The 18,473-nt window shown below is 41.6% G+C and overlaps 1 protein-coding gene across 1 annotated transcript in view; it reads right to left on the minus strand.

The window, feature by feature from the left end:
* The window catches only part of LOC140482363 (low-density lipoprotein receptor-related protein 1-like), a 1,932,271-nt gene that overhangs the window by 349,687 nt on the left and 1,564,111 nt on the right, over nucleotides 1–18,473 (minus strand). The window contains exons 43-45 of the mRNA XM_072579726.1: nucleotides 16,178–16,382; nucleotides 4,507–4,699; nucleotides 3,388–3,513 (exon numbers count right to left, since the gene is read on the minus strand). Of these exons, the coding sequence (XP_072435827.1) occupies nucleotides 3,388–3,513; nucleotides 4,507–4,699; nucleotides 16,178–16,382 (524 nt within the window). The remainder of the gene's footprint in view (nucleotides 1–3,387; nucleotides 3,514–4,506; nucleotides 4,700–16,177; nucleotides 16,383–18,473) is intronic.

Genomic DNA, 18,473 nt, shown 5'->3' on the forward strand with positions numbered 1-18,473 from the left:
CAGCCCACATTTATGGACATTGGCATCCACATGTGTCACCCTCTAAGTACCCTACTCATGGCACATTTCTGATCCACTTACAAGATGCTTCTGCATTTGAATGCTGCACCTCAGGCTGCATGAACAACAGAAATTAGGCCATTCAGCCCATTGAGTCTACTCCACCATTCAATCATGGCTGATAAGTTTATCAACCCCATTCTCCCACTGTCTCCCCATAACCGTTGATTCCCTTGATAATCAAGAACCTATCTATCTCAGACTTAAATATACTCAATAACCTAACCTTCAAAGCCTTCTGTGGCAGTGAATTCTGTAGGTTCACCACTCTCTGGTTGAAGAAGTTTCTCCTTATCTCTGTTCTAAAACGTCTTCCCTTTACTCGAAGGCTGTGCCCTCAGGTCCTCACCTCTCCCATCAATGGAAATCACCTACCACTTTTTTGTCGACTCTCCTAACCTGTCCAAATCCTTCAGAGCCTCTCCCCACCTCCTCAATACTGCCTGTCCTTCTACCTATCTTTGTATCATCAGCAAATTTCACTAGAACGCCTTAATTTCCTTCATCTAGATCGTTAATGTATAAAGTATAACGTTGTGGCCCCAACACTGACCCTTCTGAACGCCACTTGTCACCGCTGCCATCCTGAGGTTGTCCCTTTCATCCTGACTTTCTGCTTTCTGTCAGACAGGCAAGCTTCTATCCATGTTAGCACCTTGTCTCTAACAACATTACAATTATCATTGTAGTGTTGCTGCAAGGACACTGTGCATTCAGGAGCACCCACTCAGATTGTGGACTGGAGCAAGCTTTATATCTGAACTCTCTTCTTGCTCATTCACCTTAGACCTATCTGGATTCTAACAGCATTGATGTCTTGCCTTAGCTTTTCATTCATTGCCCCACAGACACATATCCCAGACTCACTATACTGCAGTTTTGCTGTGTTATTCAATGCAGACACAAAGCCAAAAAGTTTGTTATAACTTTTGTTTGCATCCAGGTAGGGACACTGAGCCTTCGCTTCTCAGTACACTAAGCCAAAGACAGGCTCTGATTCCAGCCCATGGTTTGCTCGGGATGGTCAGAGCCAGGGTCCTCCTTCAAAGAGATTGAGAATACAAATGATGGGCAACACCTGAGTTAACTGTTTCTGTCCTATTATTGGCTGCTTTCCTTTTGGAATGCAAAAAAAGGCAGATATTACATGAGATGCAAGTGGGTGACACAACTATTATTACTGGTATGGGTACAGAGGTGTCCGAAATGCGTGAGTAGGCAGCTCAGAGGATATGCAAGTAAATGGTATCACGGGTTAGTTTAGGTGAGAGTGAATGGAGAAGATGTTGGAGGCATTGTGACAGTTGTAGAGAATGAGTGGAGAGGGGCATTGATCTTCTCCCTACAATGTTGTTCATTCCTTCAGATGGCTGAGGCTATTTTAACCTGGATGGCAACCTTGGACTAGACTGGCATGGTCTAGTGTCATGGCCTCCACTGCTGCTCCTCAGGGTAGATGAAGTTGTGGCTATATATCACCTCATCCAGCAGGACCTCATGGATCTTGTACACAAATCAAGGCACTGAATTGCCCTCACTATTACTTCTGGGGCAAATGTCCAGAATGTGGTGCATGGCAACTCTGGACTGATGGGAGGTTATCAGGTGCCCCATGTCCTTTTAAAAATGGCATGGCTACAAGAGGTGCTGGTGAATTCTGGGACATGTACCTGATTAGTCAATTCTTCAGGAATTGCGTATGCCAAGATGGAGTGAAAATTATACATAAAAAATGCCATAGGAACATGGTAAGCAATTAATGAGGCAGATTTGCTAAGGTATTGCAAATGAGCTTGTTTGGCTTTGCGGCACAAACCCTCAAAAGAAGTTGAAGCAAGTCAGACATAGCCAAAAAACAAAATTCAGCCCAAAAAAATTTCTTATGAAGTTTTCATGTGCTTCTATTGCAGGGTATGGAACATTTACTGATCCTAGCCTCCCAGTGGGGATTCCCACTCAAAAGATAATTCAGATCAGAGGATCAAGATGAGAGTGTTTTGCTGTTAACTCCCAACTCAGCTCACTCAAGTCAAACTCCCTGCTGAAGGAATTTGATCATTATATTTCCCCAGAGTAATTTCATGCAAGTATATCTTTCAGCCCATGGAAGATGACATTTGGTGACCTCTCAAACGTGTTAAGCCTTTGTACACACATACAGCAGAAGGTCTGTGCTATCATTGATAATAGGACCAAATGTATGCAATTAAAATCACTTGAACTTTAGAATCATCAAGACAGGTAGAATTGAAAGGGCTAAATTAAAAGTTGGACCACATTTTTAGATAAAGTCAACATCCCCATACACCAACTCCTAATAATATCTTCAACATTTTACATTCAAACAAAACCAACACAACCAAAAGGCAAGGTGGCTCAGTGGTTAACACTGCTCCCTCACAGCACCAGAGTCCCAGATTTGATTCCAGCCTTGGACGACTGTCTGTGTGGAGTTTGCACATTCTCCCCATGTCTGCGTGCGTTTCCTCCGGGTGCTCCGGTTTCCTCCCACAATCCAAAGATGTGCAGGTCAGGTGAATTGGCCATGTTAAATTGCACATAGTGTTAGGTGCAATGCCAGAGTGAGATGGGTCTGGGTGGGTTACTCTTCGGAGGTTCAGTGTGGACTTGTTGGGCCAAAGGGCCTGTTTTCACACTGTAGGGAATCTAATCTAATCAAATCAAAAAGCATGTTTCAGAATATCAAGAATGCCTCAGAGAGCTAAGGAAATTTGGCAGGTCCACAACATCCCTTACAAATTTTTACAGATGCACCACAGAAAGCATCACAGCTTGATATGCCAACTGCTTTTCCCAAGACCCCGATAAATTACAGAGAATTGTGAATGCAGCCCAGTCCATCACAAAAGCCAGTCTTCCTTTTATTGACTCTGTCTACACTTGCCATTGCCTCAGGAAAGCAGCCAACATCGTTAAAGACCCCTCCCACCTGGCTATACTCTCTTCCACCCAAGGGACAGAAGATACAAAAGTTTAAAAACATGCACTGACGGATTCAAGAACAGCTTCTTCCCTGCTGTTATCAGATTTATGAATGAACCTCTCATATATTAGAGTTTATCTTGCTCTGCATGTTCTCTGTAACACTCTATTCTACATTTTGTTCTATTGCCCTGATGTACTTTTGTACAGTATGATTTGTCTGGATAACACGCAAAACAATACTTTTCACTGTATTTCAGTACATGTGACAATAGTAAATTAAATTAAGTCAAAATGCTCACAAGATACTACATTAGTTTGATCGACTGTTAATAGCTGAAATTGTTAAATCTTTGGGCAGGAGTGTGGGGGAAGTCAACTTACCAACACATCTGTTGTCATCTAACAGTATTCGTTCTCCTCTACAAGAACAATTTACTTGACCATCGACAGTCAACAAGCAAAGATCATGGCAACCCCCATTCATTATCTTGCATGGAGACAGTTCACCTAGTTTAAAAGAAACGGTGTCCTGTCACTATTGAAATATGCCTTTACTAACAAGGCAGAACAAGTATATTGCAGAGCTCCTTCACTATTTGTTATTAAAGAAACACAAGAACCTCCAGAGACTACTGCTCAGTCATAAATCCCAGAGATTATTCAAAAGAACTTGATATTTTGATTTTTACCAAGAAATAGTCAGTTTCAGAGTACAGTTCCTGCTTAAAATAACAATGCAACCTGTGTGCAATTACTCAATCATTAGTTTAGATGTCTAAAATTTTAACTTTGATTTTATTAATATAACTTTTCAGTCTGCAAACATACAAATCAACAACACCAATTCTCAAAATCAGGGACAATTGTTTTAATTGTTAACTGCATTGTTACGGCTTCAAATAAAAACTAGCTTTTGCTGGGAATCTGCCCAGTCCTTTTTCTCAATGTTCTCAATCAGATGGATTGCAATTTATTTGATGTTGCTTACTTCAAGCTATGTGCTGGAAAGTAAATGGAAATGTTATTGCCATCGATTGAGCAAAACATGAAGAAAAACATATTTCAGACTTCATTTGCATCAACAAAACTCAAAAAGTTACACATATGGCATGTAGTGCATAGAAACGTTTACATTCTGGAAAGCTGTTCTGAAATACAGATAAAATTGAAATCAACTGTCATTACAGGAACCGACCAGTCAGGAGCAGGATGAGGCATTCATGTTTGTCCTCCCCATGTAATAAGATTATGGTTGATTTGATTATACACACAAATCCACTTTCCATCCTACCCACAAGAAGTAAATACTGATTCAATATGCACAAGTGTGAGATGCCCACCTCTCGCACTATTTCTAGTAGGTTCTTAACATCAACTTTAAAACAACTCATCAATACTAAAAAGGGCAAGTAAATAATATTAATGAAAGTATAAATACATTCATTTATCATTTCAGGAAAAAGAAGACATACAAGTATCAGAATATTTAATGTAACTTACAGTTGTTGGTATCATTAGACACAACCATAATTCCCATTGGTTGATGTGCTGTATCTGAACGCAGCACTTTAACATCTCCTCCCGTGTACTTATCACAGCGCATTACAGATCTCTGCATCCAGTCTGTCCAGAAGATGTAATCACCATAAATAGCTAAGCCAAAGAAAGTGCCCGGTCCAGATTTCAGAACTACCTGTGTATTGGAAACCCAAGAAGGAGAAAAAAATTAAAACTATTTCTTGGCCAAAATTGAGTTACAAGAATGAAAATCATTGTCGAGCTAATGTTATGGACTGATCTGTTCAAATAACATCGGCAATTGGGAAACATATTCCTTCTTGTAACTTTTGCTCAATAATTTTCAACAAGTTGAAGAATTGTTCAAAACAGAAATGGATCATTTAGCTCAATTGATCCATGCCAAGCAGAAATTTATACCATTGGTATCAGTGAAGAATATCACAGAGGCTGCATAGGCAACAATCTTCATGTAAAGAAAAAAATTACATACCCAAAAAGATTTTCTCCCCCTTTCCCCAGCTCTGTTTTTCAAACAAGTTAGAGCAAAGAGCAAAGAGAATTACAGCACAGGAACAAGCCTTTCAACCCTCCAAGCCTGCACCAATCCAGATCCTCTATCTAAACCTGTCACCTGCTTTCTAGTAATCTGTATCCCTCTGCTCCCTGCCTATCCATGTATCTGTCTAGATACATCTTAAATGATGCTGTCGTTCCCGTCCCTACCACCTTCACTGGCAATACATTCCAGGCACCCACTACCCTCTGCGTAAAGCACTTTCCACGCGTATTTCCCTTAAACTTCGCCCCTCTTACTTTGAACTTGTGACTCCTCGTAATTGAGTCCTCCACTCTGGGAAAAGCTTCTTGCTATCCACCCTGTCTATATCTCTCATGATTTTGTAGACCTCAGTCAGATATACCCTCAATCCCCAAATTCCTAATAAAAATAATCCTAATTTACTCAACCTCTCTTCATAGATAGCATCCTCCATGCCTGGCAACATGCTGGTGAACCCCCCTCTGCAATCTCTCCAAAGCATCCACATCCATCTGGTAATGTGGCGACTCGAACTGTATGCAATATTCCAAATGTGGCTGAACCAAAGTACTATACAACTGCAACATGACCTGCCAACTCTTGTACTCAATACCTTGTCCGATGAAGGAAAGCATGCTGTATGCCTTCTTGACCACTCTATCGACTTGCATTGCCACCTTCAGGGTACAATGGACCTGAACAGCCAAATCTCTCTGTACATCAATTTTCCCCAGGGCTTTTCCATTTACTGTAGAGTTCGCTCTAGGATTGGATATTCTAAAATGCATCACCTCATATTTGCCCAAATTGAAATCAACCATTTCTCTGCCCAGTTCTCCACTCTATCTATATTCTACTACGTTCTCTGACAGTCCCCTTCACTATCTGCTACTCCACCAATCTTAGTGTCATCTGCAAACTTATTAATCAGACCACCCATATCTTCCTCCAGATCATTTATGTGCATCCGAGTCAAAACGTGGTGCTGGAAAAGCATAGCCACTGAGGCAGCATCTGAGAAACAGGAGAGCTGACATTCCTGACGAAGAGCTTATGCTCGAAATGTTGACTCTCCTGCTCCTCAGATGCTGTCTGAGCAGTTGTGCTTTTCCAGCACCACACATTTTGACTGATTTCCAGCAACTACAGTCCTCAATTTCTCCTCATTTATGTAAATCACAAACAACAGTGGTCCAGCATGGATTCCTGTGGAATACCACTGGTCACAGTTCTCCATTTTGAGAAATTCTTTTCCATTACTACTCTCTGTCTTCTGCTGCCCAGCCAGTTCTCCAGCTCATACATCCCATACCCCATGTGACTTCACTTTCTCCATCAGCCTATCAGGGGGAACCTTATCAAATGCCTTAGTGAAGTCCATTTATATGACATCTACAGCCCTTCCCTCATCAATCAAGGTTGTCTCTTCCTCAAATAATTCTATTAGGTTGGGAAGACATGGTCTTCCCTGCACAAAACCATGTTGCCTATCACTGAATAGTCCATTTTCTTCCAAATGGGAATAGATCCTGTCCCTCAGTATCTTCTTCAGCAGTTTCCCTACCACTGATATCAGGCTCGCTGATCTATAATCACCTGGATTATTCCTGCTAGCCATCTTAAACAAGGAGACAACATTAGCAATTCTCCAGTCCTCCAGGACCTCACCTGTGTTCAAGGATGCTGCAGAGATATCTGTTAAAGCCCCAGCCATTTCCTCTCTCACTTCCCTCAGTAACCTTGGATAGATCCCATCTGGACCTGGGGACTTCTCCACCTTAATGCCTTTTAGAACACCCAACACTTCTTCCCTTCTTATGCCGATTTGACCGAGAGGAATCAAACATCTATCCCTAACCTCAATATCCTCTCCTTGGTGAATACTGATACAAAGTACTCATTAAGAATCTCACCCATGTTCTCTGACTCCACACAAAACTTTCCTCCTTTGTCCTTGAGTGGGCCAACCCTTTCTCTGGTTACTCTCTCGCTCCTTATATATGAATAAAAGGCTTTGGGATTTTCCATAGCCCTCTTTGCTAAAGATATCTCATGACCTCTTTTCGCCAAGTTAGCTCCCAACTTCTTCAGTTAACACTTATCTATAACAGAAACAGAAAGTGCTGGAGAAATTCAGCAGGTCGGGCAGCATCTATGGAGAGAAGAACAAAGTTAACCTTTTAAGTCTAGTATACCTGTAGAATACAACTGTATTTTGTTAACTATTTTAACACAGCTAAACCCAAATGATATTTAATGGTACTAGAACCAGCTGTGGTTGAATGTAAATAATTCTCACTGAGATATAGTAGTCTCCACATAACTATGATTTTATCTAACTTGATAACATTGGTAATTGGTTATTTTCTGCTTAATCATACTCGAAATGATGATTGAATGACTGATAATTGCTACAAACAAATAGTTTTAATAACAGAAAATCTACATCTTTATTTATTAGAATGTTCTATTGCCATTTATTTTGAAGCCTAATTCATCATTTAGCACACAATATTGTGTAATGATCAAAATGCTGGAACAACTTCATCAGTCAATTCATTCTAAGACCTTAAGATGAACTTGAAATGGCAGATTTTAATGAGTTGGTAGTTGTGGAAAGAGGCATGTCATGAAAATAGGTTCAATTACTCTTTGTGCACTAAACAATGATTAATGGATTTCAGAACAATTATTATCAATGATTAATCAGTCTTAATCATCACAAATTACACCCTTAATCAATGCTGAACTGTAATTTACAATTACTCTGAGTGAATCGAAGTGATATAGATTTTCCAATACCAACAGTGGTATAGAAGAGTAAAAAAAAGGGTCAGTTTACTACTAGTTTGTGGTATATAATGTTCTGAATCAAAGATATTTGGTGCACTGTTAAAATTAAATGGGAAAAATAGGAATTATGCATAACTGGTGGAAGATCATCGGTGAGGGTGAATGAGAGAAAGTTGCATATAGAAGCCAAATTGTGATTTTTGTTATGCTTAAAATGTCCTGATATACCTGAAGTGTTAAGTACAAAGAACATGAGCCAAAAATGTCAAATAATGGAAGAAAAGAACAAGTAAGAGAAATGGTAGGAGCATGTGGGAAGGTACTTTCTGCAATTACATATTGTTCAAAGAGAAGGCAAGTGCTTCACTGTTTCACAAAGGAAACATTTGGTTTGCCCTCAGTTTCACTTTCATGGTGTTTATTATGACATAGCGCAGCACTCTCAGGATTGCAATGATATCAAATCATTCTGCAGCATCTCCTTCCCTGTGACCTCCACAATTGTGGATGATAAAAACCATAATTTCATGAAAACAGCATCACTTCCAGAAACTCCTCCAATTTGCACATTAACCTGACTTAGAAATATAACATTGCTCATTCACTGCTGCTGGATCAATATCCTCCAGTTCGCATTTAGTATTATTATGAACACTGACTGTGAACGTTGCCACAGTCTCAGAGGATTACAGACTGGGTTCTCATTAGAGATAGAGAGGGAGGGACCAGTGGTAGTGTTATTAACTTGAGGATCGACACATCTCAGGTAAAGAAAAGCATGGCCTTCACAATGACCTCAACTAGTATAGGGATTGAATGTAAACTGATGTATCATGCAACATTACAAACCAGCCATCCAGCCAGCTAAGCTAACTGATAGTGGCACACTACTATAGCAAGGACTGTAACAGTTCGAAAGGTGTCCCTAATTAATGCAACCTTCTCAGCACCATTCACATTCTGACAATAAAATTAAATGAACTTCCATTCTTAGCTGGTAAAATTCCAGCTGATTATCTAAGTTGACCTTATTGCTTGCTTCTTTTTAATTTGGCCCAAAGTGGATCTTAAATATGATGGTTAGCTGCCCCCTTTATTCAGTGGACTGTGAATCAAGGTTCCTGTCCACTGGTGAGGAACATCTCTGGCAATGGGAATGCACTGGGGAAATGTACCCACACAGCTCCCAGCCACAACATACTGTGAGCTGGCTGAAGGGTTGTTGAGTCAGATTTTTGCCAAACACTGGAGAGGAAGCTCTACTGTCTGGAGCTGCCACCTATTCTGAATCCCGGTTGCATGAGGCCTCTGCAGTGGGAGCTACTGGGTCTGCAGGCGGTGCATCAAGGAGGCCCAATGGATTCAGGATTGAAGTAACCCAGAGTATTTTAAAACAGGGAGGTGAAGGAGTAGATCTTGAAGTATAGGTGGGTAGGTAGGTAGGTAGGAGGGACAGTGTGGGTACTATTAATTCAAGGGAGGGGGCATAGACTAGAAGGGGTACTCTCCACTCATTATCACAGAGTAGGCAGGCTAATGCTCAGGTCAATTGAATTTCATTTATTGCACTTACCTACAATTGGCAGGTTATGTATTACAGCACTTACACACACTCGATATTCAGTGGATGAGTTCAGGGAGCCTGAGATGCTGATGGGCTGGGCACACACCCTACTGCCTGTGCCTCCCCTGTCAAAAACATTCCTGCTGGGAGCAGGTAATACGTAGTCCCTGGTTTCTCACCAAATATCATTCAGTTGTTGTCAATTTATTATTGGATCTGAATGCTTTACATTTCTGTTCATTCCCTTGAATACTGAAGTATGTTTTCTCGTACAGGTTAATTTAAAAATGCACTGGTTGTGGAGGATGCTGATATTAGTTCTCATGAAATATTCAATGTAGTGTGAATAGCTAGAGATCCTCTTGATAACTATACTTTCCGATGCTCACAGAGTGGTTCCATACCTACATGCATGTGCACGCACGTGTGCACACAGGCACACACAAATGTACATACATAAAGAAATAAGGTGTCCTGCCATGTCTGTTTAACATTTATCCTCCACACTGCCAAGTCAGGTTCCCATGTGGCTATTCTGCTCCACTATCGCTTTTCCTCTTTCGGTTAAACCACATATTCAACCTTTCCTTAAAATGTTGACATTCAGCTGTTGTTTTTCAGGATCTCACAACAGCAGCATATAAAAAAAATCAATGACTTTTTGTCCCAAGTCATTTACAAAAGTGAAACAAAACTTATGATCTATCAGGCCAGGTATCAGTCTGGGATCTGATTCATCCAGTCTGATCAGCAACTGGGATCACAACACCACAAAATCCAATTCTGATAGGGTTCTTTGATGCCTGATGAAGGGCTTATACCAGAAACATTGACTCTCCTGCTCCTTGAATGCTTTCTGACCTGCTTTGCTACTTCAGCATCACATTTTTGACTCTTTTTCTTTGATGCCACATTGGGTATAATGCTGCTTTGATGTCGAGGGTAGTTATTCTCATTTCACCTCTTGAGTTTAATTTTTTTATACAATGTTAGATCAAAATTGGAATGAGATCAGGAGCTGAGTGACGCTCTCCAGGCTTACACTGAGCATTGGTGAGCAGTTAAATCCTTTGCAAGTGTCACTTGCCAGTACTGTTGACAAACCTTTCCATTATTTTACCAACGACTGGGAGTAGACTGATGCCAATTGATGGGTTGAATTTGTCCCTTTTTTGTGTGGATAGGATATACCTGGGCAATTTGCCATATTTCCTGTAAATGCAAGTGTTGTAGGTATGCTGGGTCAGCTTGGCTGTGGGAGTAACTAGTTGAGATGTTTTTCCGTAATGGAATCATAATTAAAATTGCAGGAAGAAATCCTACCAGTTTCAGATGGGTGTCCTTGCCTGGTCAAAAGAGAAAGCAATGACAGTGGGATCCAAATTGGTGAATCACCCAGCTGAAATGAACTGCCTGCCTGCTTGTTTTCTATTAAAAAGCAAACTAGTCAGTCTTTTCATTGATTGGTTATGGCCAATAGACCTGGCTGAAACAAACCTTTGGCGCATCAGGTCTGTTCCATCATTCAATGAGATCTTGGCTGATCTGGTAATGATCTGATAATCTGGTCATAGGAAGGCGATGGCCTCATGGTATTATCACTGGATAATTAATCTAGATACATAGATAATGTTCTGGGGATCTGGGTTTGAATCCTGCCAGAGCAGATAGTGGAATTTAAACTCAATTAAAAATCCGGAATTAAGAATCAAATGATGACCATGAATCCATTGCTGATTGTCAGGAAAAGCCCATCTGGGTCACTAATGTCCTTTAAGGAAGGAAGCTACCATCGTGATCTGGACTGGCTGACATATATCTAGACCTTTAACTCTTAATTTACAGGCAATAAAGGTTGGCCTAGCCAATGATGCCCTCTCCTGTGAGTGAATAAAATCCTCAACTCCTGCCTTTTCCCATAACCCTTGATTCCCTTACAGACTGAAATAACATCTATCTCAGTCTTGAATGTACTTATTGACCCAGTGTGGGATTAAAAAAAAATCCACATCTTCACAAAACACTGCAAGTCAAAAATCTCATTCACCTTTGTCTTAAATGTGTGATCCTCATTCTGAGATGATTTCCTAATTCTGAGACTTTCCTACAAGTGGAAGCAACCTTTCTGCATCTACCTTGTCAAGTTCTTGCATCTATGTTTGAATCAAGTTGCTTATTATTCTTCTATATTCCTACCAGTTCAGGTCCAATCTATTCAACTTCTCCTCCATAAGACAATCCATCCAAACCTGCAATCAGCCAAGAGAAACATTTTATGGACGTCCATTAATTTTTTTTTATTATTATTATCTCATGGGATGTGGGCATCGCTGGCTGGTCAGCATTCATGGCTTGTCTCAAGTTGCATTTGAGAAGGTGTTGAACCATTGTTGTCCATGTGCTGTAGGATGACCTACAATACACTTCAGGAAAGAATTCCAGGATTTTGATCCAGTGACAGTAAAGCAACTGTGATATATTTCCAAGTCAGGGTGTTGAGTGGCTTTGAGGGGAACTTACATGTAGTCGTGTTTCCTTATATCTGCCCCCCTTGTCCTTCTAGATGGAAGCAGTCGTGTGTTTGGAAGGTGTTGTCTGAGGTTCCTTAGTGAATTTCTGCAGTGCATCTTGTTAATAGTACACACTGCTTCTCCTGACTGTCGGTGATGGCTGGAGTAGATGCTTGTGGATCTGGTGTCTATCAAACAGGCTGATTTATCTTGGATGGTATCAAGCTCCTTGAGTGTTGTTGGAGCTGCAGCCAATCAAGCAAGTTGGGACTATTCTATCACACTCATAACTTGTGCCTTGCAGATGAACATGCTTTGGGGAGTCAGGTAGTAAGTTACTTGTTGTTGTATTCCTGGCTTCTGGTGTGCACTTGTAGGCCCTGTGTTTACATAGCAAGCCCAGTTGAGTTTCTGGCCAATAGTAACCCCAAGGGTTTGATTGTGGGGGGATTCAGTGATGGCAATATTGTTGAATATCGAGGGATGGTGATTAGATTGTCTTTACTCGAGATGGCCATTGCCTAGCATTTGTGTGATGAGAATGTTATTTACCAGTTGGCAACTCAGGCCTTGATATTGACCAGATCTTGTTGCATTTGAACATGAAGTGTTTCACTATGTGAGGAATCACAAATGGCACTGAAAATTCAGCAAACATTGGCAAACATTCCCACTTCTGACCTTATGATGGAGGGAAGGTTATCAATGAAGCAGCTGAAGATGGTTCGGTCTGGGACACTACCCTTCCAATAAGATTGCAGCGGAGTAGAGCTTCTGAGCCCAAAGCTGGTCTTTTTTGTCCACTTTTCTTTTTAATTCTTTTACTTTTATCTCCCTCACTTCTCTTCCTTCTGTTCCCTTTTATTTTACTGTGCCTTTGTTGAAGAGGTTGGTCACAGCGTTGCATTGGCGGCGGCAAGTGAGCCCGGCTTAGACATGAGTGAGCACAGCATGGACTCAAATCAGCAGCATCAGAGGTGAGTTTAGGTTCCCGTTGGCTTCTGCATTGACGAGATGGTCCTAGCACTGACTCATGGCTATTGGGGGCAGAGGTGAGTTTAGGTTTCTGATGGCATCAGTCTCCAGTGCAGATTCATGGAGGCAGTGGTGGATGTGAGTTTGAGCCGATGTGTTACCCAGTGGCATCAGTAGCGGCTGCATTGGTGAGAACCAGCAAGGACTTTAGTAGAAATGTGTTGGCATCAAAGAGTGCAACTTGTGTTGCAGCAGCATCATGGCAAAGTTGACTCATGCCTGGCCATCAGGTCCATGGCCCATGGCAAAGAACTTAACAAGAAGGACTGTAACATTGGGCAGTTTTTCTTTATTTCATTATTTTTTTACTTTTGTATTCCATGATTTTGTTTATTTTTTCTGTTTTAAGATGGTGCTATAGAATTGCAAAACTATACAACACTTCTAATTGTATTTTGTGACAAAATGCATGTGACAATAACTAAATCAAATCATCTGAGGAACTCCTGCAGAGATGTCTTGGAGCTGAGATGCCTGACCTCCAACAACCACGACCATCTTCCTATGTGCAAGGCATGACCCCAACCAGTGAAGAGTTTGCCCCCGATTCCTATTGATTCCAATTTTGCTGGGGCTCTTTGATGCCATACTCAGTCGAATGAAAACTTGATGTCAAGGGTGACCACTCCCACCTGACCTCTGGAATTCTGCTCTTTTGTCCATGTTTGAACCAAGGCTGCAATGAGGCCAAGAGCTGAGTGGTCCTGGTGAAATGCAAATTGAGCATCACTGAGCTGTTTGACTGCACTTTTGATGACATCTTCCATCACCTTCAATCAATGATTAAAAGGAGATTGATGAGATGGTAATTGCTCAGATCGGATTTATCTTTCTTTTTATATATACATACTTGGGCAATTTTCCACATTGTCAGGTAGACATCAGTATTGTAACTGTATTAGAACAGCTTGGCTAAGGGAGTGGCAAGTTCTGAAGTATGTGTCTTCAGTACTATTGTCGGAATGTTGTCAGGGCCATAGCCTTTGCAGTCTACAGTGCCTCTAACTGTTTCTTGAAATCATGTGGAGTGAATTGAATTGACTGAAGACTGGTATCAGTAATGCTGGGGATCACTGGTGGAGGCTGAGATGGATCATCTACTTGGCACTTCTGGCTGAAGCTTGCTGTAATTTTTTCAGGCCTAACTTTTACACTGAGGTGCTGGGCTCTTCCATCATTGAGGATGGGGATACATGTGGAGCAGCCTCCATTGTTTAACTGTCTACAACCATTCACTACTGCATGTGCCATTCCAACAAAGCTTAGTTCTGATCCATGAAATTGCTTAGCTTTGTCTATCACTTGCTGCTTAGACTGTTTTGGCATGCAGGTAGCCTTGTTTGATAACTTCACCAGACTCACCTCTCACTTTTTGGAATGACTGGAGTTGCTCCTGTACTCTCCATTGAACCAGGGTTGATTCAGGTTATATACACCCAGGAATATACAGGGCCATGAAGTTTGAGAGTGTATTGCTGGAAAAGCACAGCAGGTCAGGCAGCATCCGAGGAGCAAGAAAATTGACATTTCGGGCCACAAAACACAATGGAGGGTAAGTTCAATGTGGAGGCAAGACTTTGTCTCCATGAGGACTGTGTGATGCTGACTCTTACTGATACTGTCTTGGACAGATACATCTACAGCTGGTGGATTCGTAAGGATCAGGTTAAACATATTTATCCTTCTTGTTGGTTCTCTTACCAGCTGCCGCAGACCAAGTAATAATTCAATTACTGGTGCTGCTGCCAAGCCTCTCTTGGTGATGGATATTGAAATTCCCCACCCAGAGTACATTTTGTACCCTCCTCATCCTCAGTGCTTCCTCCAAATGTTGTTCAATATGGAAGAGCAGTGATTCATCAGCTGAGAGAGTCAGAATCAGCAGGAGATTTCCTTGTCTATGTTTTACCTGAAACCAGGAGACTTCATGGGCTCCAGTTTCAATGTTGAGGGCTCCCAGTGCAACTCTCTCCTGACTATAAACCATTATGCCACCACCTCTGCTGGGTATGTCCTGCCAGTGGGACAAGACATATCTTGGGCTGGTCATGTGGTGTCTGGGACATTGTCTCTAAGACATATTTCTATGAGTATAATTGTGTCATGCTGTTGCTTGACTAGCATGTGAGATAGCTCTCACAGTTTTGGTGAAAGTGGGGACTGCAGATGCTGGAGATTAGCGTCGAGAGTGTGGTGCTGGCAAAGCACAGCAGGTCAGGCAGCATCCGAGGAGCAGGAAAATCGATGTTTCGGGCAAAAGCCCTTCATCATGAATGAGGCTTTTGCCTGAAACGTTAATTTTCCTGCTCCTCGGATGCTGCCTGGCCTGCTGTGCTCTCACAGTTTCGGCACTCACCCCAGTAAGGAGGACTTTGCAGAGTCAACAGGGCTGTTTCTCCTATTTTCTTTTCTGGCTCCTATGTCAACGCTAGGTCTGTTCAGTTTCATTTCTTTATTAAAATTGATACAACTGAGTGGCTTGCTAGCAGTTAAGGGCAGTCAATCACACTGTAATGGATTTGGAGTCACATATCAGCCAGATCAGATGAGGTTGGCAGAATTTCTTCCCTGAAGAATGTTATTGATCCAGATAGACTTTTCCAATAATCAGCAATGGTTTCATGGTCATCAGTAGATTTTTCAATCCAGATATTCTTTGAAGAATTCAACTTGCACCTTCTGCCATGGTAGAATTTGAACCCTGATTCCTTGACTATTCGCGGAATTTTAGATTAATAGTTTAGCAATAGTACTACTCAGCCATTGTCTCCCCTTTGATAAGGGGCCCAACAATCTCTTCACAGTATTCAAGATCTAGTCTGACTCATGCCTTGTACATTTTTAGCATAATCTCTCCACTTATGTACTCCATTCCCTTCAAAATAAAGCCAATATTTTATTTGCTTTCCCTATTATTACCTGCTGAACATTGATGCTGGCATTTTGTGATTAATGGATGAGGACTCCCAAATCCTTGGGTTCCATAGCTTTCTGCAATCATTCTTCATTTAGGTTATATTCAGCTCCTCTATTTTTCCTGCCGAAATGCATAACCTCATATTTCTACATTGCTACATGTACAAAGTGTCTGCATCACTCACTGATGTAACAGTCAGTTAAAACATTTCAAATTCATGGAGAAGCCCAAAGGATGGGATCAGATGCTACCACAACTCTCTTTTACATCTGAATATAAAATCATTGACTTACATATCTCTGTGTCCCATCATATTCACACCTTTCAATTCGCCCGACAGAGCCATCGGAGAAATACAGTTTCTCTGCTTTATGATCAATTGTAAGTCCATTTGGTGTGAAAATGTCTGTGCTGACAATGACTTGAACATTTCCTCCAGACAAGGTTGCTTTCATTATACTTGGTTGTTGTTCATTCCAGTTTGTCCAAAACATTAAGCTGTTGGGAAAAGCATGTCAAATTAAATTCATTTGTAAAGCATATCTTGAGTCTACTGCAGAAAATATCATTTGACAGTTTATCAATAAATTAGAACAGCACTGATATATAAATTACACAGTTCCATTTTTAGCTAGTAACACCGATCAACATTATGTCAGCTACAATTCATTCATCATTGCTTCGTGCACAAAAAGCAATTGAACTTGCTTTCATGGCAAGCAACGATTAAACTAATTTGACTCATGGTAATTTCATAATATTTTTACAGAATTACAGAGGATATATGACCCAGCAACAGGCTATTTGGTCCATCCAGTACTCACCAGCTTTAATGTCACAGTTGAACCTCATCCATCTTCCCTTATCTAAATCTACAATTCCTGCAACTCTATTTCCTTCTCTGTCAAATGCTTTTCTAATTTTCCTTAAATGTCCCGTAATATTCACTTCAAACACTCCCTGTAGTTGGCATGATAAACAGGTCAGGAAGGGTAATTTTAACCCCCTCGTTTTAATCATCTCTGCAACAATATTTAAGATGTACCAGCAACACTTCAATTAAACTTTGTAAACCAGATCAAAGTGAAGGAAGTCCATTTCTTGGTTTTGTTTGAGTGCTAGAGTGTGGAGCTTTATGATTTATTAACATCCCCACCCAAAACAAACATCATCTAACACATACATAGAGACAGGTAGTAAGCTTAGAAACAGCAGGGCTGGAAAGTGATAATTAATAGATGGGAAGGTACCCCAGGAGAAAGTGAGGACTGCAGATGCTGGAAAACAGAGTCTAAAAGTGTGGTACTGGAAAAGCACACCTGGTCAGTCAGCATCCAAGGAGCAGGAGAGTCAATGTGTCAAGCATAAACACTTCATCAGAAATGTGGGCCAGTGTACCAAACTACCACTGCGCCACCCCCCCCCCCCCCCCCCCCCATCAGCTGGTTTGATAGTGAGGTTGGGGTTGGAGCACAGGGAGTGGAGGGCTGCATGTAGCATGGGTGAGAGGTTGCAGTGGGTGAGAGGGGTGGACAGGTTGAGGAGGTCAATGTCGTGGTGACAGTTGGAGATGAAGAGATCGGGGGCGAGTAACAGATCAGTATGGGGTGTCCAAGTGGATGGGGTGTGTTGGAGGCAGGCAAAGGAGTCCTCGGAGGATGGGTAGGTGCCTTGATGGAAAAAGTAAGTACGGAGGCGGAGGAAGAAGATCTTGATGTCATGATGCACTTTGAATTCATCGATCTGAGAGTGTAGTGAGATGAAGGCACTCCTCCTCAGTGAGAGGAAGGTCTAACAGAATGGTAAAAAACACAGCAGGACTGGGGGTTAGGACCTGGTGTAGGGCTGGAATTGGGAATGGGGGTGGAGACTGTCTCGGGAATGGGTGTGGTCATGATATCATGGACGACCTCACCAAAGGAATGACACACACCGTGGGGGATCAGGGGTTGTGGAAGTGTTGTATTCAGTAGTATCCATGGGGGCAGAAGTGACGTTCCATGTAACATTTGTGAGGTCTTCAGTGGTGGCTGCGTGCTCATCAGTAGTGTTCAGGTGATTGACAACAGTGGGGGTGGAAGTGGCTGAGATGGTGGCAACTATGCGGGCAGAAGTGACGTGACAAGTAGTCTTCGCGGTGGTTCTGGTGACCATCGTGAAGGCAGTTACCTTCGCGGCGATTGCTGAGGTGGTATAGTCAGCAGTGGTGCAGTCTGTGGGTGCGCGGGGGCGGAAGTGACATCATCATTTGCCATGGTATTGGTGGCTGTAGCGTCCGTGTGGCTAATGGTACTCTAGTTACAGTTTAAAATTTTTATGAGTCCTTGAGATATTGTATCTTAGACATGAATCCTAAGTATCTAATTGTTGTCTTGTTTCTTCAGTTGCATTGAAGTAAAGATCTCAGTTAAAGGATATTGTTCGAAGTTCATTTTTCAATGGGTAGCGGTTTTTGAGGTTTTGAAAGAGAGAGACTATCTTCCAGTTATTGCTTACAAATTAATAATTCCTTGTTGTTTGCCTTGTTGCTCAAAAGTAGCTCTTATTAATAGGGTCACTTATGTATTTCTGAGTCTGCTGATTATCTGC

The sequence above is a fragment of the Chiloscyllium punctatum genome, chromosome 10 (genome assembly GCF_047496795.1).
Source record: "Chiloscyllium punctatum isolate Juve2018m chromosome 10, sChiPun1.3, whole genome shotgun sequence".
Lineage (NCBI taxonomy): Eukaryota > Metazoa > Chordata > Chondrichthyes > Orectolobiformes > Hemiscylliidae > Chiloscyllium > Chiloscyllium punctatum.